Source organism: Columba livia, chromosome 3 (assembly GCF_036013475.1).
Source record: "Columba livia isolate bColLiv1 breed racing homer chromosome 3, bColLiv1.pat.W.v2, whole genome shotgun sequence".
Classification (NCBI taxonomy): Eukaryota; Metazoa; Chordata; class Aves; order Columbiformes; family Columbidae; genus Columba; species Columba livia.
This window is the reverse complement of record NC_088604.1, coordinates 8,604,556-8,629,525: the sequence shown is the minus strand read 5'-3', so window position 1 is coordinate 8,629,525 and position 24,970 is coordinate 8,604,556. Positions and strand designations below refer to the sequence as shown.

At 43.5% G+C, this 24,970-nt stretch overlaps 1 protein-coding gene across 3 annotated transcripts in view; it reads left to right on the top strand.

Annotated features, from left to right (window-relative positions):
* The window catches only part of KLHL29 (kelch like family member 29), a 419,493-nt gene that overhangs the window by 353,550 nt on the left and 40,973 nt on the right, over positions 1 to 24,970 (top strand). For all 3 annotated transcript variants that reach the window (XM_065055772.1, XM_065055771.1, XM_005510118.4), the window contains 2 exons: positions 7,483 to 7,682; positions 14,219 to 14,478. In XM_065055772.1, the coding sequence (XP_064911844.1) occupies positions 7,483 to 7,682; positions 14,219 to 14,478 (460 nt within the window). The remainder of the gene's footprint in view (positions 1 to 7,482; positions 7,683 to 14,218; positions 14,479 to 24,970) is intronic.

Below are 24,970 nucleotides of genomic sequence, written 5' to 3'. Positions count from 1 at the left end.
TCCACATTGTTAATAAGTTGGCCCATTATGATTTTACTACTGGTAGTTTATGAGATCGGGTTTATCCTCAGTCCCAAGCAAAAGTCTCAGTCATGAAGTGTCATTCTTCCAAGGGCACTCGCTATTTACTTCTCCATTCACTTGCTAGTTGTTTAAACCAACGTCTTCAAACTCATCATCTTCTTTCTTAAATCTCAGCAGGGAGGCAGATTTGTGCCTCCGACTGTGAGCTCCGACACTAACGCGTTACAAGCTGCCGCTGATCCTGCGCCTTTAGAAACAGTCTTGACCGAGCAATTAGATTGTGTTCCCTCAGTGAATAGCATTAAGGGTATATAGGAGACGCGGCTCTTTTGTTTGTTTTATTTCATTCTGGCCGTGTTGTCTGTGAACAAAAGCATTTGCTGTTAATCCCGTTGCTCGTCTTGGTTTGTAATGATCATTTCTGTGATGGTGAATTAGCAGGAGCTGCTGGTGCATGCCTGAGCTCACAGCCATTAATTTTCCTGATTTTCTTCTGATAGAGCAGGTGCAAACTGGCAGCGTTTGACCCTAATAAGTTACACTAGTCTTGCCAAATTTTGTTTGCCTGGAACAAGGAACATTATTTGTATCAACATTCCGGTAAAAAGTGAGCAAATGGATTTGTTGGTCAGGTAAATTTTCATGACAAATTTGCAAGCCTGTGTTTAAACAATGTAATTTATTTAATCTTGTGATTTTACTAGTTCTTTATCGTAATCATACAATAGCAGCATTAGAGTATATGTTTTCTTCTCTCATGAGACAGATGGATAGTGGCTGAGGCTCAAAGATAATATTTATCTACAAGATAGTATAACGAAGGCAGAGATTTGCAAGTTAATACATTTTGAGCTGATAAAATAATTCCAAAGGAGAAGCAATGCTAGGGTGTAATTTGTTTTTTTTTTTTAATCCTATTTAATAGAACATTCAGTGCCTTATGACATACATATTGCAATGATGTTGCTCTATAAATGTCCCTTCCTGTCATCATTTACATGATTGATTACCTTACAGCTGCATAAACTTGAATAACTCAGTAAATAACCTGTTACCACAGTAGGCACATGCATCTTGATGTGTGTGTCGTGGAAATGTAGGTTGGTATGTTTGGGCATCTATGCTTTTATATCTCATGAACGTGTAATTACGATAAATCAAGCTCTTCGGTATGAAATACGACTTTCCACGTAGAGTGTCGTGTCTGTTCTGTTCATAGCTGAAGGTTGGCTATAATATAATGAAGTTTCTTTGTTGCTTCTCCCAAGATAAATAGACATGTGAGTTTTGAACCATTCATAACTCCAAAGATGATGAAAAGTCAAATAGTGGACAGTGAAGATGCAGCACCATTGCACTCTCTTCTTTGCCTGGAGTTTCAATGCTTTGAGGATTATGTTCCACCGTAAACAAGATGTTCAGTCTAAATTTTGTAGACTTGAACAGGAGTTTTTAATGAGCACACAGCTAACAGACTCTTAAGCCTCATGAGAAGCTGCCTATCCCAGTCTGGAGTCCTTTCTTTGGTAATCAAAATAATTTGACAGGGATTAAAAAAAAAAAAATGTAGCTTCTCTTCATTTAAGTGCTTCATTTTACCTAAAAATCTGGCATTTCCTGTTTTTTGTAGAGCAAAACACTGTCCAGGGAACAAAGCAATTTAATGGGTTTTTTTTAGTCCTATCTATCTTGGTAGCAAATGTTTTGCTCTAGTGGGATGGGAACACACTTAACATAGCGTAAACATTGATGTTTCTAATTACGAAAGCCAGCCAGGGAGATCAGCGGGTCGAGCCGATGGGTCCGATCCCGGGAAGGCGCGAGGTGAGGAGGCCGGTGGGACCAGCTGTTCCTTTGGTCTCCTTTGGGATCAACCAGCCCCAAAATACGGGCTCCAGATGCCTCAGTCCCATAGCCGCCTGATAGCCCAAACATATCCTTTTAGTGGAGGAAATTCAAATTCCTGCATTGGATGAGATCCTAAGCAATACTTAGTCAATGATACCAAGTATTTTTTTTAATTACGCTACCAGAATCAGTCTGTTTCCTATCTCTTAAAAATAAATTCTGAGTGTAATATGAACAAAATTGGGGCTATATGATGGAGCTCTTTGCCGTTGTCTCTTGTGGGAGCAGCAGGTAACGATGGTTTTGCTGTCTCTTTGCAAGCACAAGTGATGGACCTTGGAGATGCAGACAGAAAAAAACCACAAGCCAAATCCCACAAGCCTGGGGAAGGCTCACAAATGATAATTCTGAATGCATCCTTATTTTACCAGATAATCATTTATTTCAGTGCCCTTTTGGAGCACAGAGCTTGAATGTACGTCATACCTCTGAGTCTACGGCACAGTGAGTCATATGGCTTCCAATGTAAATAGGTGTCACAGACTCTGTCAGTCCTCCTGTTCCCAGCCTGGGAGGAAGCTGAACCAACTGTTCCTAGGCAGGAATGTACATTTACATAAAATGTTTCACATTTTTCATGTTTATTCCGTGCAGATGGCTCCATTTTGAACATCCAGAATTTGTTTTGACTTCCTGACTATAGCTTGTAAACAGAGACTTGGCTGGCATCTGCACCGGCTATAGGTAGCTTTTCGTATTTCATCTAAAATTAAGTGAGGCTGTAGCCAAACCATTAGTCAGTCAAAATAATATTGCAAGCCAGTTAAAGGCATTATATCCAAACCATGAGGGAAGCCTGAATTAGAAGGGGTAGCGCTGCCCGTAATTTGACAAATTGACGCGCTAGCGGTGTTTCACACAGCTACTTCACCCGCACTCGAAATGCAGCTTTGCAAACCGAGGCATCTCACTATTCAGTGTTCTGCACTGAATGACACAGTAGTTCTGTTACTTGAACGTGTTGATACGAATAATGTAGGGAAAATGCATAGATATACATAATATTTGTAACTCAAAATGCAGAAAACTCGGTTGCATCGCTATTAAGCGTGAAAACACTACTGCTGATTCTTGTCCATGTGTATTATATGTATGGAAACAGTTTTCAAGGACAAATCAATACCAAAACTGCAAAGTTCTTTACTTTTTCTTTTGTCAGATCCACTCCTAAGCTTGCAGATGAGAATTTATTTTTCCTGCAATCAGGATTTAAACGCTTTAGCTCTTTTCTATATATTAGTTAACAGAAAGGGACACCGATTTTGATTTGTTATTTCAGAGCGCAGTCGAGCCATCTTTTGCTTTAAAAGGTTCTCGGTGCCTTTGTCTTCTCTAGTTTAAGTAATTAAGTTGAAGGATAAGTAACCAGAGTATGTTCAAAGGCCTCGGCTTTATTTTGATAGGCCTAATTATTCCAGACAATACAAAGTATTTTTCAGTATCTCCCCCTTACCCCTTCAGACCGTATCTGTGCCTCCCGCTTATCTACGGGTTCAGCCCTGCTTGCATGTTGCTCAGGTCTGTCACCTTCCTGGAGAAATACAGGATTTGTAAATCTGCAAGAATTCCCCAACAGCTACCATAAAATTAAGCTGTTAAAGAGCTCTTGGAGCTTGTTTAAATGTAGACCTAAACAAACCTCTTTGCTGTTTAGCTCAAGATAAATCTTTTTAAAAGTCCTTTTCTAAATCACTTCCTAATTTTAATGAGTTTATATATCAGCCTTTACCAGATTTTTACTGTAGCTATTGTCCAAGATTACAGCCATGATAAAATAAGGACTAAAATTGTTTATTATATATTATTCTTCAGAAGCAAAACTTTTTTCCCCCAGAGGCTGTTGGGAAAGCTATTGATTTTCTGCCACAATGTGAAATGTGTGACCTTTATAATATGAGCAATGATTACAAGGCCAATAAAATGACATCATTCTGTTTAAACTTTAGAGTTTGCAGGGCAAATAGCAGAATGTGCCACATTTAATGATGTCCGCAGACGATAAAGGGTGCATTGCCTGGCTTTGAGTGAGACTGAAACATGAAGCGAACAGGGTCTCCATCCCCAAAATATCCCATGTTTGTGCCAGGAGTGGGGGAACACGCGTGTCTGTACCAGGTCGAGCTCTATCTTTTCCCAGCTCTAAAGGCAAGAAGTCAGTGCTTTTCTGAGACCAAAATGTTTGCATCTCCCAATGCCACTGACAAAACTCCTCCTGATGTGATACAGGATGAGCTATTTGGGGCACAGCCATATACAATCATACAGGCTTTCCCCAATCCACTGCATTTGCATTTACAGCACTAAATTCTGTTCTTGCGATGCTGCCTTAGCCACTTCGTTGCAGTTCATCTAGAGTAGCTGAGAGAAGGCTTCACCCCAAATGTAATATATGAAGTATAACTGCACAGAGCATGTTGATATTTGATATTTTAATACACATGAAAACAACAGACATGGAAAGCTTTAGTCAGGCTTGGAGGGGGATACCACGACCTGGTTCGCTGAAATAATTTTAGAGAAGAAATATATGGAACCTCTGCATTTCCCACTTCAGTCTGTTTCCCCACATTATTTTCTTCCTTTCCTTCAAAAACTCTTTTTTGATCCGTTAGGATCTGCTTCCACCAATTCCCCATCCATTCTCCAGCCCGTACCAACCCAGATCCCCAGCACAGAGACCGGAGTAATTTCAGTTTCCCTTTGCAGGCTGCACCAGTATTTGCTCCAGCTAAACATGGAGCCAAAGCGCTCGCTGCTTAGACAGCACAAGCAAAGCAGCACAACACATTCAAGACATCGCAGACAAAGAAATAGGGATGGTTTTCCTTCCCATTTCTGGCTCATTGTGTAATATCAATAATCTCTGTAGCTTTGTATTATACTTGCCATAAGTGGCTCTAGTGATTGATTAAACACCTTAGCTTTTCTTTGGCGTTTAATCAATTGCAGCAGCAGTTTATTGCTTGGTGTATTACAAAGTAAAAGAGATTATTACTTAATTATTCTGAAAAATAGCAGCTTGCAGTTGTTGCTAGCACAGGTATGTGTCTGCGCTGACATGGGTGTCACGTCATCCTTCCCTTTGTGCCTCCTGATCTCGGCTCTGGGAGGGAGCGTGTGATTCCCACTGGGTCACGAGCATTCATTCCTGCAGCCATCGCCAGCACACTGCAATTAGTGGCATTAAATGAATAATTGCTTACACTGGGGCTTCCCACAGCGCAAAGAGCCTGATTCTGTTGCTTGCTGGGTATCTCCAAGTCTCACTGAAATTTTAGGCAATGTCCTTATTAGCCAGCCCACGTGAATATGAACTCGCTGTCAGGCACAAACCGCTTCTGGAAACAATTCAGCAAGAATTACATCAGTACCAGGAGGCGTTTTGATAGAGCCCAGGGTGCAGCACCGGATGTGTGCACAAGCGGAGATAAATCAGGTCTAGGGAATGTTATTGGAGTGTGAGTGTGAGAAAGAAAGAAAAACAAATAACATTTTGTGACATCCTCTTGAGAATCTAGGAAATGGCAACTCTTCTGTTTTGGCACCTGAGGTTTTCTGCCTTGAGTGCAAAATTGAATCCATATGCAAGAGTTCAGTGTGATAAAGCACCAGGATTCAGGACACCATATGTATCTGTGTGTGTAGGGCTACCACAGGTGTCGAGATCAATAGGTGTTCTTATCTCTCTGCTTGTGGAATAGGATCTAACTCACTAGTATTCCCGTGCAGAGACATAGGCCAATATTTAGAATTTAAAAATGGGGTTTAATTCCTTGCTTTACCCCTGACTTTCTCTATGACCATAGGCAAGGGGATTTGTCTCCTTGTGCCTCAGTTTCCCTTTGTGAGGGGGAGTGGCGGTTGTTCAGTACCTTAGAGAAGCATATGAAACAGACTGCTTGCTGCTCCTCCATTGTGATAATGGACGCCATCTACACGCTTCCAATAGAAAAACAAAACCTCTTTAATTTTTGATCCTGCAAAGATTCATGTAAATCAAAGCCGTGCCCTTGGCTTGGACAGGGCTAGTCAATGGAAGAGCAGTGACAAAGCACCCACGGCAAATTTTAAGCATTTCCCCAAATGATTTTGGGGTGGGTGGGTTGGGGTGTCATGAGGGAAGAAAACTGAACCTCATCTGTTGTTTGTTTTTCCTCCAACGTGGTAGTAGAGGTCTGGCCATCACCTTTCTAGGCAGCTTTGTGAACCCAAGGGGTTGGTAGTGCTTTTGCTCATGCTTAAAGCTGGCGTTGCCTGTGCATAGTGATGCTTTGGCCAGTCCGTGTAAGTCCCGCAGCATCGTATGCCGGTTTTGTGTCAATCGTGCGGTGGCTTTTGCAAGTACTCCAGCAGAATTGGAGCGAGCAGACGTTGAGTGTCCAGTGACTAGGAGAAGCTCATGTTTCTTTGAGACGGTGCTGGATGGTCCTAACCATTAAAAGAGTTTATTTTCTTACTCCAACAGATTTCCCCTCCCCTCCTTGATGTTACCAAATTTATTATCACTTTTGTCTTTCAGGTGTAACCTGTCTAGTGTCGCAGACACATCAGCCAACCATGCACTAAGAACTGGGCCCTTACTTTAATTCAGTATCATTTTCTTTTTGTCCAATAATTTCACGAGCACTAATGCACACTTCAAATGCAGGAGATACTTTGATCCCCAAATTGTTCAGCACTTCACGCAGGAAAAACCGTAGGCCACAGTCATGAAACTCCCAGAGGATGGCTGCTGGCTGCCTGTGGCAGAGCTGGTTGTTGTTTTCCCCCCTCTCCCTTCTCCGCTCTAACCATTTTGTCTGTCTATCTTGTCTTGTATTCAGTTTTCAAAGCAATTGCCATGAAGGGCTTCCTTTTTTTAGTGCCTAAAAGGGAACAATAGATTTTTAGAATAAGCGTGTATATATATATATATATATATTTATATAACCAACAGTATATGTGTATCGTATCTATTATATCTAGACTTGAATACAACATACTGAGAAGTTCAATCTAAACAGAAATTAATATTTATTATTGTTATTTTTATGAAAAGGTCTTTAAATGTATCCTTAAATGCACATGACATTTAAAATTATTCCACTGCGGGATTCCTGAAAAAGTAGATGACCTTTTCTCTTGAAATTGGAGAGTGCTTTTCCCTTAACAGTTATATTATGTGCAGAAGATGAGATGTTAACCAAGATGTTAAAATGTATTGTTTCCCTTTGAAAGCTAATCCTGTTCCTCATTTTCATTAATGTTGGCTCATTCATTTTTCTTTTTCTTTCTTTCCTTTCCTTTTCTTTTGCAACTGTTTTTTGCATGAAAATGCAGAGTAGCAATAAACAGATTTTTCGTAAGACCTGCTTTAAGACTCTTCTCTTTCAGATCCAGTTAAAGTTTTATGTTCAGTTATTTTAAAATTCATATTCTTCAGTTCCGTAAACAAAAATAATGGAGAAATATAATGAGGTGCAAAGCAATTTTCTAGCCCTCACTAATCAATAAATGCCAACAAAATGGGGATGGTGTAATGTCCGTAATTTAATTGTCTGCTGTTACCAGGTCACCACGAGACAGTAGCAGAAGCGGCGAGAAGCTGGAATTGGCCATGTCCAACCTCACTGCGGATGTCCTGGAATTACTCCTGGAGTTTGTTTATACAGGTTCTTTGATCATAGATTCAGCCAATGCAAAAACCCTACTGGAAGCTGCCAGCAAGTTCCAGTTTCATACTTTCTGTAAAGTCTGCGTTTCATTTCTAGGTAAGAATCATTCAATCTAGTGAGGTTTTAAGATCTTATTTTAATGTTTGCAAGCCCTCCTTCTAACAACTCTTAAAAGATAATTAGGAAACCTATAATTAAATATAATTCAAAAATACACCACATTATTTATTTGGGTTGAGATTTGAATTTAAAATACTGGCGTGGTGGCCAGTGGGAAATGATCTAGAGACATGTAGCCTGTTGTTTGGGTGGCAACTGCTTTCACATTTTGGATAGACATTTTTCTTGAATCTTGGTTCATGCTTGAATCACGGTATCATGATGACGTTTTGTTTCCCAAATCACTGCACAGATACCAGACTGTAACGCACAGGCTGCTTATAACTGTGACAGCAAATGCTGGTTGCTGCACCAGGCCGGTTTGGTCAAGCACTGAAAGAGCCAGAGGTGGTGGACTCTGACAGAGGAGTCAGGATCTGCAGTTTTCATAGAATAAATAATAGTTTGGGTTGGAAGGGACATTCAAATCTCATCTAGTACGACCCTCCTGCAGTGAACAGGGACATCTTCAACTAGATCAGGTTGCTCAGACTGGCCTGGGATGTCTCCAGGGATGGGGCATCCACCACCTCTCTGGCCAACCTGGGCCAGGGTTTCAGCACCCTCAGTGTAAAAAAAAATTTTCTGATGTCTGGCCTGAATCTCCCCTCCTTTAGTTTAAAACCATAAATCCTCGTCCTGTCGCAACAGGCCCTGACAAAAAGTCTGTCCCCATCTTTCTTATAGGTCACTTTTAAGCACTGAAAGGCTGCAATAAGGTCTCCCTGGAGCCTTCTTTTCTCCAGGCTGAACACCCCAACTCTCCCAGCCTGTCCTCCCAGCAGAGCTGTTCCAGCCTCGGATCATTTCTGTGGCTCCTCTGGCCCCTCTCCAACAGGTCCATGTGTGTCCTGTGCTGAGGGCTCCAGAGCTGGACACAGAACTGCAGGTGGGGTCTCAACAGAGCAGAGCAGAGGGGCAGAATCACCTCCCTCCACCTGCTGGATACGCTGCTGGTGACGCAGCCAATTTTCTTGCATCCGTGAGAAAATCCTTCACATGTCCCATGTTCTTGTGAACAAGATCTGGTTGAACTACTCCAGGTTGAATGTTCTTTTATACAGAGTTGTTGTCTGATGGATCTGTGTCATCACACACTGTGGACAGAAATGAAAGGTTGCTGTGCCCACCCCTGCTAACTGGCGTGCCCTGCATGCGTGGGGAGTGTTTGCCCCAGGGAAGGTGTACAGAGTAACATCACCGCTAATGTCTCTGTCTGTCCTCTCCTGGCCACATGAGAAGTCCATTCCTCTTGTCTGGAGCACCATGTCATCGTGCTCCTTGCATTTTCTGTATATTTTGCAACATAGATGATTTCAAAACAGCCCCAGGTTCCCAGCTCAGTTGACTAAGCTTTAGTGGTCTGAACTGGAACCACCCAGCGCCATTTCTGTCAAGACAAAAAAGGAGCCAAAACCGGAGCACAAATGGAACACATGTTGGTTCAAATCCCTGCCTGTATCACATGCCAGCCCATCACTGACTTGACTATAATATCAGTTCACGAGAAAGTATTCATTTATAAATTCTTAATTAACGCAAGCTTATTGATACAAAATTCGTGAGCTTGATATCCTATGACTTACTTCCCATGTCCAAGCTCCAAACATCTTTGTTACATGTGATTTCTTTTCGGGCTCCTTCAGCTTGGTATGGGAGATATCATTCTCTCTGGACCTTCAGCCCACATAAACTAGAGATGCTTCTTGAGCAGTTTTCATTTAAAATTGGCATCTAGAATTGCAGAGTGTGTCCGATGAGGTTTAGAAAATACTGCACTCAGAAAGCAAAAAAAGAGGAGAAGAGAAAAAAAAACAACACACTCAAATATTTGAGTCCAGTTCACTGCTGTGTTAATTCTCACTGTCAAGCTGGCCTGCTGGCAAGATGAGTGGTGTGACAAGGCTGGTACAGTAAGAACCTGTGGTATTGTATTCTTCTCTTCTTTCCGGCTCTTTATACGTCCCTGTGCTTTGCCATCCCACGGTGCTGGCTGTGCAGCTTGAGCGGGGCTCTGCCTCAGACATCGTTCCCCCCAGCTCCCCTTCACCACCTTTTACAGTGATTAGATCTTACAGCCTTTCCAGGAACACATATGTTGAAGTTATGCTATCTCTAAAGATTCAGCCACAAAACCAAAATGCATTTATTTCACTAAATCAATGTGAGATTTCTCTTTTCCGATAGTTAATATTTGAATTCAGTGAACCATGTTATGTATGAAATAGTAGGGTTGGTTATAAGTTCGATGATATATGGGGAGCCGCTGGAATTTTGTATTCTCATTTGGAGAATTCATGGAGTGTAATTGCTTATTTTTATTTATAGCTGTGACTGGATTGCTCTACAGAGATAGTAGAGCATTTGCCATCTAAAAAGTTAAAGGAAAGGCATTTTTTCTTCACTGTGGCTGTGTTTTTTCTGTTCATCCCAGTCACCTCTGCTCCCCACAAAGCAAAAATATGCCAAAAATTAGGGTTTCTTCCACGATTTCTGGAGGATTCACCAGTAGAAACAGTGATTCTCTCCCATCAGTAGCCATGTCTAAATAGTGAGAGAAGGGGAGCAAAGTCCAAAGAGGCCAAACGAAGTAAAAGTCCCAAATTAATAGGTCTGTTCAGCACAGCACCATCTCAGGGGGAATTCAGGTCATTCTTTTTCAGCCACGAAGCTCCAGCATGGTCCCAGGTGGTTGATGTCCAGGCAGGTCTTGTGTCTCTATCCTGGGCCTTTCAGCAGCGTTGGGCAGAGGCACCTCAAATCTACTTGTGCTTTCTGGTGGAAACATGCTGCAAATGTGGCAGGAAAACTGTTTCATTTCAATGGGAGATTTCATAACCAGCTTCACTGGGCTAATTATAGCCACATTCTCTCTCCCCCAACATGCTCTCTCCTCTGCTTTTGTCTAGACCGTAAGAAATGGCAACAGTTTTGTGCCAGCGGATGCAATGATTCTGACAAGTCCGTTCAGGCACTGTATGATAACTGGGCAACTGTTTACAGACTGGTCAGGACATCATAGGTATTTCCTCCATCCATACGGATGAAGACTTGAGGGGTTGGTTTAGGGTTTTTTTCCATATTTGTTTTATGCTATCATCACAGTCATGGCTCAAATCGGATTTCAGGAGATTCGTTAGTATCACAGTTTGGGTCCATTATGGAGGGACCCCCATCACAGCAGTGAACAAATTCTGAGCTTGTGCTTCAGCCTGCTGCAGATAAAATAAAAGTATTCTTCCTTAAGGCTAAAAGAGTTAATGAAACCTGTTAGATTCATGGAGGAGAACAGGAAAAAGCAAGAGCCCTGAATTTTCTTTGTTTCCTGGGCAAAGGGCACAAAGACAAAGTTTGCAAAGAGGATGAGAGGAAGCTGTGAGAAAAACTGAACCAGAGATGAGACCTGCACAAAGAGGCATATACACATAAAGGGAAAACAGGCCTTTATGGTCCTTATGAATTCAAGAGAAAGTATTATGGCTAAGTTTTTGTTTATCCAAGGTAGAGAATTTTTAGCCAGCTGGAGGACCATGCTGTCCAGCACTGGAGAAGCTGAAGTATCTCCTTATCTGGAGATAAGGAGAAATGAGGAACACTCTTAGAGGGAAACTGAAATCCTTTGGATTATGGATGCATCCAGAAGTCTTCCACCTATCTCCCAATTTGGTGTGCTTTTGACACCAGAAGGAATTTCCGAGGAATAAGATCTCATCAGAATGCTCACCAAGTATGATGAGGAAATGCACACTTTACGCTAATTTTAGTGATAACTAAGTCATGATCTAGAAAGCATCTCTGAATGAAAACACAGTGTTTAATGCACGCAGAGGGGCTTACATGAACCACTGAGCAGTCCTTCCTACGTACCATCTTATCTCTGACTTTATCTCAAGTCATCCTGCTCCCAGAAGAGCAGTCGTAGCAGTTTGCCTGGCTGATTATCTCATGGTGACTCCACACAGGATCCCATTCCAAAATCATGTCTAAGACAAATCACAGAATCACAGAATCGACTGGGTTGGAAAAGACCTCAGAGATCATCGAGTCCAACCCTTGGTCCAACTCTAGTCCGTTTACTAGATCATGGCACTAAGTGCCATGTCCAATCTCAGTTTAAAAACCTCTAGGGACGGCGAGTCCACTACCTCCCTGGGCAGGCCATTCCAATGCCTGACCACTCTCTCTGTAAAGAATTTCTTTCTAATATCCAGCCTAAATTTCCCCTGGTAGAGTTTAAGCCCATGCCCCCTTGTCCTATTGCTAACTGCCTGGGAGAGTACCAGCTACTGATCTGCAATATTGAGACATAAATACAAACTATTGTGCTAAGCAGCACTGTGTCGAACCAGGAGAAACAACTAGGTTACATCTGTTATCTTTAAATTCCACTTCTAAGTCTGTTATGAACTGTCCCTGAGCACTGGGAGTAGCCTAGCGGTCAGCACTCATGTTCTGAAAGGACTCAAGGTGAAGCACCGCAAAAATATGTTGTTACAAGTCATAGAATCATAGAATCGGCATCAGCAGCCTCAACCTGGATCTCCCCAGGAGCCCTCTCTCAATGGCCTTCTCATACTTGCTGGTTTCGGCAGGTTTCTCGGAGAAGAGAAAAGAGTGACACTCAAAGGGACAAGCTAGGAGTGGTTGGACACCAGCGTACCAGGCTCCATCCGTCACCCAGCATTCCTAGAAGGAGAAAAACCTGCCCGGACCAGAAGAAACCAGTGATGACCAGTGCTTTTTGTGCCCCATGCCTCGGGCTCAGCTGGGGATGGGATGCAAATCTTTCCTGATCAAGGCAGACCCAGTCCCGTGAAGGCAAAGACTCATTCTTGCAAGTCTTTTCCATCGTGTAAACGGCTGCTTAATGAGTCACACTTGATTATTACCTTTATTATAAACCCTGTGAGGATAAGGTGGAGCAGTGTCAGATTTGTCTTTGACTTGAGAGTTTGCCAAGCAATAATGAGAGTTTTGGGCTCCGTTAGGTGATTATTTTACCCCCAGCCATATGTATACATGAAACTGTGCCAACAGACAGCTCCGAGGAACCTGCAAGAGGTTTTGATTTATTTTTTTTTTTAAAAAAAGCATAAATTTGGGGATCTTTGTGCTTCATAGCTATCAGTTTGCAGCTTGTCTCTGGGCAGTCTTTGAGTGACAAAATCTACTGACAGCAAACAGTGCTGCTGCTCCCATCTGCCTGAAGAAACGGGCTTCTTGGAGTCACTACAATCAACTGATGCAAAACGAGATAACCTAGTTTGAAGATTGCTGGGTCTGTAAAAGAAAGTAAAAAGAGTTAGGAGGAAAAACAGCACAAAACACAAAGGTCGTAATGCCATTTTAATAAAAGACACATCTAGATAGTGTGCAGGTTTTAAATCTGATGGAGGCAGAAACTGGGTGTAGGGAAAAATCCCCAAGCATCTCCAGCAGATGCAGTCTGGTGTGAGGATATCACACATTCCTGTCCAGTGCTCTGGAATAGCAGTGCGCTAGGATACGACACTGCCCAAATGTGATATACTTCTCCTCTGCCAGTGCCTGCCACCGGTACTGATGCTTTTGTGATCTATTGCAGTCTGTCTCTCGCTCATTTATTTATTTATTCCTGGTCCTATATCTTAAAAGAATATATTCTGCCCATTAGTAGTGGCTTGGTTAACAAAAGCTGAGAAGAATCTGAGAGTTCCTCTTATAAATGTCTGAAATTGGTGGGTTTTTCTTCAGCATATCTGAAAAGGAAAAAAGTACAGTCGAATGTATGGTGTAGCACACTTGAAACGCGAAGCTACACACTGCGCCGCTACTTCTGTTTGCTGGGTAGGAGATAATGCTGTCTCCTCTGTGCATGATTTTCTTTGAAACCCACTACACAACATTTAACAGAAGGCGTTAGTATAATCTGTGTTTTGCATAAGGGATGTCATCACATTCAGCGGCAACAAAGTTCCTTTGAAAGAAAAAAAAAAGGGGTGGGGGGGGAAGATTTTTTTATTTGAAGTCGCTTAGTAGCTGAACAGGGCAAAAATTATCATAAAGCGACTGCAGCATCCTCAGAAATGTCCTTAGTGCTGTTTGCATTAATTCTTAAGTGTCTGCTCTGGCGTTTTACATCTTTGCTGTTCCTTAAAGCGACATGGTAGGCGGTAGGAACAGCAGCAGCCTCCTGGCTGGGTTCCCGTCCCCTGGGAAGCCCCAGACACTGTTATGTCAGGAGGTTTCCCCGGTGCCCCGGGAAGGCTCACACGAAAAGCAAACTCCGAAAGCGCATTTCTTTCCACGTTCCCGGCTCAGCTGTTAAGACAGATTTTGATTTTCTACTTTATACCCCAATCCTAAAGTAAACCAGGGCTCTGCTTCTCATTAACTCCCCGGAATTAATTAGGGTTGGAGGGAGTAAAAATGTGAATCTTGCTTTTAATAATTCTCACTTGCTTTCTTTTTTTCCCCCCCCTCTCTCCTTTTAGAAAAGCAGCTGACTGCCAGCAACTGCTTAGGAATATTAGCGATGGCTGAAGCCATGCAGTGCACAGAACTCTACAACATGGCCAAAGCGTACGCCCTGCAGATTTTCCCAGAGGTGGCAAACCAAGAAGAGATCCTTAATATCTCAAAAGACGACTTCATTTCCTACATGTCCAATGACAGCCTGAACACCAAAGCGGAGGAGCTGGTATATGAAACAGTGATAAAGTGGATTAAGAAGGACGCTGCAATCAGAGCTCAGGTAAAAACAATCTCGGCAGCCTCATTCTGCTCCATTCCCATGAATGCCTCTTCTAAAATAGAAACCATCCCCATGCAATTTTAAACATGAGGGTGCGTAGGAGATGGGATGGGCAGTTCATATAAAGAGAAAGGGAATGCAGGCTATGCACAAAATGAATGTAATTTTAAAATCCGATCCCCATATCTGATCATTTAGAATCAAAATCTCATTTGTGACATGCATGGTACAAAGCTAGGGCGTCGAGATGTTGGCTGCAGGCTCAATCAGAGATAAATCGGGAAGGATTAGAGTCGTGTGACATGCTGCTTTGAGAAGGGAATGCATTTTAGTAACAGCGGGAAATAAAAATCTGTCAGAAAATCTCTCTTTCTTTTGATGCCACATCCTGAATGAGTATAACTTCAGTACATAAAAAAAATCTGTGTCTTTATTGGCTGCTTAGATAACCCCTTGGGTATTATATATTTATTAGAGTTAGCCTTTCCTCAACCATCTGAGCTATAGAGTTTGCTCTTGACTAAGAAACTGAGTATATTACTTTGCCCAGCACTGTCTCCAGATAAAAGCTGGAAGCCAGGACTGTTTGGAGGCTGCTGATTGTCCTTGGGACCAGAAGATGTCCCTGGTGATACCCCTCTGGTGATGTTATGAATTGATTTTTGAAGTGGTGGGGTTTTTCTTGCCCCACTCTCACTGCTGCCACCACCACCACCTCCTCTCTTCCATCTGTGTTGAAATTGGATTGGTTTTCTGTTTGTGGCTTTTTGGTTTTATTTCTAAGTTGCCTTCCTCTCTGCCCTGCTTCTGCAGTGCCTTGGTAGTTTATGATGGCAGTTTGATTTGCTTCCCCAAATTTCTCTGTGGTGCTTTGGTTTCATGCATTACTTTACAAGGGCTTTTAATTTTTAATTTGTATTTATCCAGCAATGAGGGTCTTGAATAAATTAATATTAAAGATATCAAGCAGATAACTATATTCATGCCCAATCTTACCTCTAAACTAGTTTCTCTGGATCATAGCTCTCACTTTTTTGCACTCTGTGCACTGCTTGATCTATTATAAAGCTCTTAGTTAAATAGGTACTTATTTTCTAAAAGGAGGAACTCATACTTACCATGAAAAGTACCATCTTTACAATAATGACTTTGCCTTTTTAGAGCCCAGGAACAAACAGCTCTGACAGAGGATAAGAAGGAAGATAGACCTAAATCATCTTATTTCGGATAAAGATGATGCGTGAAAATTGGCGCTTGGTTTGTGGCAAGGCCTGCCATGTGGGGAACTGCCCAAACTCCTGTCAGATTGGTTGGATATTAGGAAAAGGTTCTTCACCCAGAGGGTGCTGGACACTGGAACAGGCTCCCCAGGGAGGTGTCACGGCCCCAAGCCTGACAGTGTTCAAGAAGAGACTGGACAACGTCCTCAGACACACGGTGTGAACTGTGGGGTTGTCCTGTGCAGGGACAGGAGTTGGACTCCATGATCCTTGTGGGTCCTTCCAACTCAGGACATTCTACAATTTTATGAGATGCTCAGAGCTTTAGAGAACTGGGCAACCATAGCAATGCTGAACACGGGATGGACCCTCTCACAAGAGCTGTGCAGGGATGTTTTGACTTTATTCACAGTTTGGTGAGGTGGATTCCCTCAGCTCTCTTTGGGCTCTTTGCGGTGAGGACCCAGCACGTGACAGACATCAGCACAGCAACAGGGTTGTTTCTTCTGCACCCAGCCGGTGGGATCTGCTGGGAGGGTTGCTAGAGAGGTTTTAGCCATGAATTCCACAGCCCCAAACCCAGCAGGGTAAGATATCGCTCCTGCTCTGCTGCTCTCCTCCAGTCAGCTTTTATTTCTCTCTCCCAAAGGCAGTCCTGGCAGTTAAATCTCTCAGGACCTGGATCTCCAGGGCACACACCTTCTTCACGTCTTCCCTCTCCCCACCTCCCTTTGCCTGTCACGTTAGCGGAGTTTTCTTCTCAATAGCTCCAACAGTGGCTGATTAAAGTGCCTCTTTGGCAGCTGCTTCTAAGCGCTGCATTGCCGATTCTCCCAAAGGTGGATGTCTGGCACAAACAGGGAAAGGTCTGTTCGCCTCATCTCACCCGTGTGTCCATCTTTCCTGGCACAGCCTGGCAGGAGGAGCAGCCTTCTCTCTAAATTCACTTTCCCTGCCCCCAGGGCAGCTGCAGCCCTCCAAAACTCCTTGTGCTCTAATGGCTTCGTGTCACTCTGGGTTGGGAGTTACACCTGGGGACAGTAAATCTCACCACTTGTGTCCCTCACGCCCTCCCTTTCCGAAAACCTCAGGGAAGCAGATTTGCAGCTGAGGCTCCCATTCTCCTAGAAGGGCGTTGAGTTTGCTGTCTTCCTGCTTTTCTCTGCCTTTCTAAAAGCTCTTCTTTGGGTATCGAATTCTTTCTGCTTCTGTTAATTCTTTCCCCACCAGACTGGAGGGCAGTGTGAGGGAAAGAACCGGGATTTGCTTGCAAGGCGAGTTGAAAAGCTGTGCTCTGGCCAACTTTTAATTTTGCAAACTGAGCTCATACAAAGTCTTACGGTGCTTATGGTCTGTGGCATTAGGAAAAACAGCACCCAAGCCTTGTTATGAGGAGAGAGTAACAGTGCTTTAAAGGTTACTGATCCATCTGCATAAAGCAAAGAGGCAGTTCAGAGGATGACGTGTGTTAAGCTAGGATTTGGTAAATAAGTGGATCCAGTGCATTGGAGCTCCTCGCCGGCTCATACGGTAACATTTTTGGAGCTATTTTAGTGCTGCTGGTAGTGCTGCCGTATAAAATCGATTTAACCAAAAGATGCAACCTGTGCTGTGAGGTGTGGACTAAGTGGGTAACTTCCAGCACTGGCTCTGGTTGTAGGAGTCCTCTTGATTGCTTGTCACCGAGTGGAAAGCAGCTGACTGACACATTTAGAAAAGCTGAATTTACTGGATTTTTCTACGTATTTATCTTCCTGACTGATGGACAAGATTGTAGGATTTATCCTAACAGTTATCCCCTTGATAAGCTTATTACAACTCCAGCGAGCTCATGCAAAAAATATATTGTATAACAGAGGCTTTACTGACTGGAAACCAGCACAGTCTGAGCCATCCGAACACGCAGAGATTTCTGCCAGGCCCTAAGCAGTCTAAATGTGCCTTGGGCAGGTTGTTTCACCTTTCTGCCCCCATTTCTTGCACTATAAGCTGGAGGGAAGTGATGCCTCCACGTGGGCTGTTGGGAGGATCTGATGGATAACGAGACGTATTTTCCACTGGTACAAACAACAGCCGGAGCTGTGCAGAGCTGCAGTCGTGCCTGGCATCAGCTTGGGATGGGGAAACTGGGAAGGTGCTGGGTGTGCAACAATGTGCTGCCAACCCATAGTACGGATGTACCAAAGCACCTTGGAAACTTCCCCGCTTTCTGCTCCAAGTCAGAAGTTGTGTCTGTTTTCTCTGACATAAAAAACATAGCAACGTGCTTATTAATAACAGAAAGGCTTGGAAAAGAAGACTCCGAATGCATGAAGCTTCCGTCTTGTGCTGAGGAGGGACGAGAAGTGCAAAGAGGACAAGGATTTGGATAAGTTGCCCGGAGCAGCGCTGGCAGAGGCAGATACAGCAGCAATGGGTGGCAGCTGAGAGTCTCGGCTGAACGGCAGTCAACTTTTCTTGCACTCTGCAAGGATGTAATCGTGTGCCCTTTCTTTAAACCCTCTTTAGAATCACGGTGTCCAGCAGCAAAATGAAATGTCTCCATCATAAAGGCATTAAGAAGCCTTCTATGAACCTGTGTCCTCAGAGGCAGATTTGTCTTAACAGCATCTTCATGGTGCCTGAGAACCAGAGATGTGTGGACAAATTGGAGCTAATTTAGAGAAGAGCAACACAAATTATTAAAAGACTGAAGGAAGTGATGTGAGGAAAAAAAATAAAATTAAAAGACACGAATATGCATGACTTGGCCTAATGACAGGTAAAGAGGGATAAATGTCTACAAGTGCTTGAAGCCCCAAGGAGAGGAGTTGTCTGGAAGGATGCAAGGGGTGTAACAACAGTAAGGACCACTGGGATGAGTTTTAGATTAGGCAAATTAGTCTAAGCAAACACAAAGCCCACTTGAAAGCCCAATGTCTGCCAGTGAGGGTAAGAAAAGGTGGCAGAGAGGAGAAGAAAATGATGTATGTCAAAAATATTACAAATGCCAACAAGTTGTATTTTGGCAGCGAATGGCAGTTTGGAGGCAAGATCCTACAGAGGAGAAGGGATCAGTAACCGTGAGAGAGCAGATGGAAGATCTCTGGTCCCCAGTTGGGCTGTTGAGACGGTAGTGACATTTCTAAGGCACATTTAAAGGGTCTCTAAAGTTACACAGAAGAGCAGCACGCTCCAAGAAAACTGAGAATCTGACAAGGAATAAGCACAACCCAGCTCTGCTCTGCAGTGACAAGGAGGTAATGATACATTCAGAAGCTGATGCCCAATACCAGCATTTACAAATTACTGATGTTCATCAAAATAAGAAATTAATTGGTCAATTTACTTAAGGTCATTAGCCTTCAAGAAAGCAGTGCTGGAATAAGGATGAAAAGGAAGCTTCCAGGAGAGCCTAAGTGAATTAGGCTCTAACACTTTTATTATGGTTCAATTAGGCTTCTTTGAAAAGCCCACACAACTCCAATGCTTTAGAATCCATTTGTGGGAAAGGCAGACAAATTCAAAAAGATGTCGTAATGAAAGTGCAAGATGCTCCAATTTCTGTGAAAGTGAAAAACGCAAGGGAAGAGCAGTAACCTCTGTGATTTCCCAGGGACGGGCTGCTCAAAGAGCTCAGATTTAGATGAAGCTTTTGCAGACACAGTCAGAGCTGGAATGGGCTTAGAGAGGGAGAAGAAAAGGCAGCAGCAGGAACAGAATCAGCGCAGGAACATGCCCCTGGTTGTATACTGGAGGAAGAAACTGCTTTAAATAAAAAAAATAAGAGGATGCAGGTGTGCAGGTGATATCAGCAGTTCCTTAAATACCCCCCCATACTAAATTTCTAAGTCTTTTTAAAGGGATACCCTTCACTATTTGCTGAATTATTTCTCAGAAGTTTAAATTGGTTTGAGCAGTTTCTTTGTTTCCCAGTCCTCTCAGTTTCTTAATGTGTCGGATTTCCAACATATTTTCCTACTTTTTACAAAATATTTCTCGGTTGTTGCTGAAGCATCAGCCTTAGAAAGTCGCGTATCTGCCATTAACTCCTCACATGTGGTCACTTGCGTTGCCTCGTCCTGCCCGTGGCCCCAGCGCTCAGGGTGGATCTTCAGAAATAAAATAGATTTACACCGTAGACAAGAAGCATTTTGGAGACTTATTGCACATGTTTTCACGTGTCAGTGTGTTGTAGGGTGGATGTATCAAGAGTTTACTTGGTTTTGTGAAGCGTTATAGAAGCTTCAGCCATTTTGGTGTTGGTGGCGTGTTCGAGGTACGTCTGTGCATACGGATGTTTGTATAGGTGACTGCCCATAAACAAATGAAACATCACTCACCACTGTAGTAAATTTTGGGGGAACTTAGGAGGTTTAGTTAGGCAGCAAGACAGAGATTGCATGGTGAGAGTGGGGTTTCTTTAAGCCTCAGTATCAGGTAAATTCCAAGAATGGTGGATCAATGATCTATCTTCCTGTGTATTTAAAAAACTTTCATCATCTTACTGCTAGAAATACCTGCCTCTGTGCAAACAGTTCAGAGAAGAGGACAGCAGTTAGCTTTATGTGGCACTGATGACATTACAGTGTTTAGTCAGCTCTACCGCCATAAACACGTCACATTGAAACCTTATTTCAGAAAGAAAGAGAGGCTGCTTTGTCCTTCTTGCTAGGCTTGAGATTTATGCACGTGGCATCCCGTCACCAAGCCACTGGTGCCTGCAGACCAGGTTTTCTGTCATGTGTTTATCTTGTCATATTGTGAGACTGTTGGCTGATGCTACCAAGCCTTTTGGTTTAATCTGAAGGCAGCACTGCAGCTCCAGGAAGTCAATATGTGTGATTAATAAATATACCGAGTGCACCAGAGAGCTGGGTTTGTGCTTGGAAACTTGGAGCTGGCAATATTTTGAATATCATTTTTGAATATCAAGTCAGGCAATATCAATTTTGAATATCAAGTCAGGCAACCTGCTGGGGAAGCCTGGGCTGGGCTGAAGATGGTTGTGGGGAGGGACCACTCAGGTCACCACTCCAGAGCACCTTCTTGCTTGGCCACCATTAGCAGAGCTGGCTGGATGGTTCATACCTGGCGAAGGGGTAGGTATCAAAGGCTGGCATCTGCTGTTTTGAGGGTTTGGTGTAGTTTTATTTTAATTAGAGTGCCCTCTTCTCACCTGAAGGAGGTTTATGGAGTAGGGAGCTGACGTTGCTTCAGATCCATCCCCAACACCTTCTTCCTCACTCACCCTCAGGAGACTGATGGGTGACCTTATTAACGTTTACAGATATATAAAGGGTGAGTGTCACGAGGATGGAGCCAGGCTCTTCTCTGTGACAACCAGTGATAGGACAAGGGGTAATGGGTTCAAACTGGAACACAAGAGGTTCCACTTAAATTTGAGAAGAAACTTCTTCTCAGTGAGGGTGACAGACACTGGAACAGGCTGCCCAGGGGGATTGTGGAGTCTCCTACTCTGGAGACATTCAAACCCACCTGGACACCTTCCTGTGTAACCTCATCTGGGTGTTCCTGCTCCGGCAGGGGGACTGGACTGGATGAGCTTTCGAGGTCACTTCCAATCCCTGACATTCTGTGATTCCATCCAAGGAGGTCCTTGCTGCAGCTCTCCGATCAGGCTGCTGTGAAACACAGGGCGAGTCCGAACCCAGGGTTTATGTGACACAACAAATCGCCTTCGTTGCTCTCAGATGAATCGAATGCATTCCTGCTTCATAATGTTTTTAAAATTCCCTTGGAGTTATGCATAAAGAGCTGAAACAGCAGTTTGTTGGAGCAAAACCCTATCGCAATGTGGATAATCTAACTTCTGTATTTGTATTTTTAGCTGAAGCCTGTTTCTTTAGGCAGATAGCACAAAGGGTCCTTTGTAGAAAGAACAGTAAACTAGACAGATGAGTTATAAGGCATAAGGGAAACGTTATTTTAACCTCTCTGGGCATTACTTCAAAAATGTTAAAAATCTTGAGAGCTTTCCAGTGTAGCATTTAATGAGCAGGAAATTTCACTCTGTAGCAGTAAACATATTTCCTTTTAAAACTAACTGTGTACTGTTGTAGCCCAAGTCTATGCAGGAGCACAGTGAGAGTCCTTTCGGAGAATACCTGTGAGGATTTTACTGGATTAGGGATTTGAGAATAAAAAGATATTTTTTAATGTGATACTGAAGAGGGCTTTGTAACTGAGACTTAGAAGATACCAGAACAAAGCTCACTTGCAAGCAAGTGTTCATAATGCTGATATAATTAGTAGGAGAAGAAATGTCACAAAAGTTTAGCAAAGTAAATGTCCTCACTCAAACTACCAGCCAGGAACAAAAACAACTGTTTTGTAATCTAGTTTGCTCAGGCTCGGGCCTGCCTATCGAGATGGGAGTAATTTATCACAGAATCATAGAATAGTTTGGGTTGGAAGGGACCTTCAAAGCTCATCCAGTCCAAGCCCCCTGCCATGAGCAGGGACATCTTCACCCAGATCAGGTTGCTCAGAGCCCCATCCAGCCTGGCCTGGGATGTCTCCAGGGATGGTTCATCCACCACCTCTCTGGCCAACCTGGGACAGTGTTTCGCCACGCTGAACATGAAAAATTTCTTCCTTATATCTAGTCTGAATCTCCCTTCTTTTAGTTTAAAACTATTTCCCCTTGTCCTGACACTACAGGTCCTATTAAAGTGTCTGTCCCCATCTTACAAGCCCCTTTTAAGTGTAGAAAGGCCACAATAGTGTCTCCCCAGAGCCCTTTCCAGGCTAAAACTTGTGTATGAACAGCTCATTAGGGAAAGTCTTAAAGGGGTCACCTTCATGGTGTAGCACATCACATTGATCACATATTCCGTGGAGTCAACACTGACCTAATGATGACATTTAGACTCCCTGATGTGATTGTGACCCAAGCACAACACCCAGGGCAACTGGACCTCAAAAATCCCACTAGAGGGAAGAAGTAACCAGCCTCCAGTTTGGGTTGACATCTGATTGTAGGCAAATTAATGTGGCACGGTCTGAGGCATGGTGCGAGGAGTGCGGCCCCTTCCCCAGAGCTGATGGCTCGCAGTTCCAGGCCAGAAGGGGACACTGATACTTGCTGCTTCACCCGATGAGTGATGCAGCTGCTCAGCTCATATTGCTATGGGGACTTTGTTAAGTGTGTTGACTAAACCTCTATTAATTATAACGTGAGTTTACACATGTCTAGCTGACAAGTAAATACTTGCTTGTATGTACCTATTTAGGTGTCTGAATGTAGAGCTGAATTTCTCCCACGAAATGTTTAGATAATTAAGGAAAGATAAGATCACCTAAGATTCTTTCCTTCCCTGTTTTTTATGAAGCACGCTTGTGATTGTAGGCTGGGTGAAAACTCTGCTTTCAGTTCAGCCACCAGCATTGGTATCGGTGAAATAGGTGCCTTGAATGGGCCAGACAGCATCTCCCAAAAGTCGCTGCCCTGCTGTGTCCCTAGTAACTGTCCAAAAAGCCTTTGCTCCTGTGGTGGCAGTGCCCTGGCTCCTGCAGGATCCCCCCGGCTGTCCCTGGCATTGTGGGGTATCCAGGAGTGTCATCACTCAGCAAGGAGTTTATGGACCAACCCATTGCTGGCACAAAACCCAAGCAGCTCCCTTCATCCAACAGGACCCATGCTAAAGTTCATGTCACCTGAAAAACAAACAGTCCTGACAGTGTTCAAAAACTTCCCTAGCATTTTAAGCTTTCATTAGATTTTTGCATAATGATGTCCATTTTCAAGGAGCTGAGGCATGGTCTCCCATGTCTATGAGCTGATAACTTCCAGTTTTAGGCCAGAAGGAACATTAATATTTTCTGCTTCACCCAGGCATGTGATGCAGGTTGTAGAGTAGTTTTAAGTGATTCCCAGCAAAGACCTGAGAAATATTTCTACTTGTCCAGCCAAAGCCTACAGCCAACTAGCGAGAAGAAAACACCCTCAGAGTTACAGGTGTAAACTGCAACTCCAGGGACCGGAGGTTGTTTTCTGCTGAATTTGGCAACGTGCCCTGCGCAGATATACTGCTGTTTTAATAAAAACCAGTAACATCAGTAGGTGCAGCCGATATTTCATAGCTGTATAAGGAACAACGGAAAGACAAGAGAGAATGGAGAGCAAATAACAGATGGTAAGGAGGCTGAAATGCTTTACGATGCTTATTCCAATCTTAAATGAAAAGGATAATAGTAACAGGATATTTAGTACAATCACAGCTAACAGAGCTGGGAAGCCTTCATAAGGGAGTATCCAAAAGAAAAAGGCTGCTGATTGCCTAAATCACTTGAATATTCTTAAATCAGTGAGGCTAAATGAAATTCACCCTTCACTATAGTGCTTAAAAGAGCTGGTACAAAAAGCCTTTGGTTTATAAAAGCCTCTCCTGTCTTCTCTAGAGACGCTACGATGGTACATACTCTACAGATCCCTTGGTGAAAAACACTGCGATTATATGTACCCTTAATACCATCAGCGATGAGCCAGAGTCACGACTGTGCGAGGTCATGCACACACAGACACACACACACACACATACACATGCAAAGCTGACTTTCTTCAGCTGTTTGAGCAAAGGGAAAAATAAGAGTGAAAAGTGACATTGGTTTTGATATGTGACATTAACTTTCAAGCTGATGAAAGGGAGCAACATGTTCTAATTATTATTCCCCTTCAAAATAAGCCACGAGCTCAGACAAAAGAGGAGAGAAGGGAGCGGGGGGGAAATCCAGGAGAGAAACAGAATCAGATTTTCTCACTTATCTAATTAAAGCAAGGTGGGCGAGCGGGAGGGAGAGCTCGCTGTGCTCAGGCAGCAGAACTGCCCCATTTATTCTGGGAAAGGTGGGAGATGGAGGTGATCGCTCTGCCGGGCTGTGGGAATTGTCCCTGCCCGAGAGGAGCTCTCTTCCCAATGCTAATTCACACTCAGCTGTGGGACATCATGGTGTCTGTCGAGCCCCGTGTCCTGATGTATTTGCACCGCGGTTTGTGCCTGTGTTTTCCCTTGGTTCATGGTACGGCTGGTTCCAGCGCAGATCTTCCTCGGAAGCACCATGGGCAGCTCTGCCGTGTCCCACCGCACTGAGAGAAGGTGCTGGCTCCGCTAGACACTCCATATATTTTACAAGTTTATTTAAACTGCCCTTTAGCGACTCTTGCTGCTTCCTGAGCCACCTGTAGTGGGGATTAACCTCCCCTGTGGGGGTTGTCTGGCTCATCCCCAGTATACTCGCTATCTGCATTATTCCCATGTCCCGATGCCACG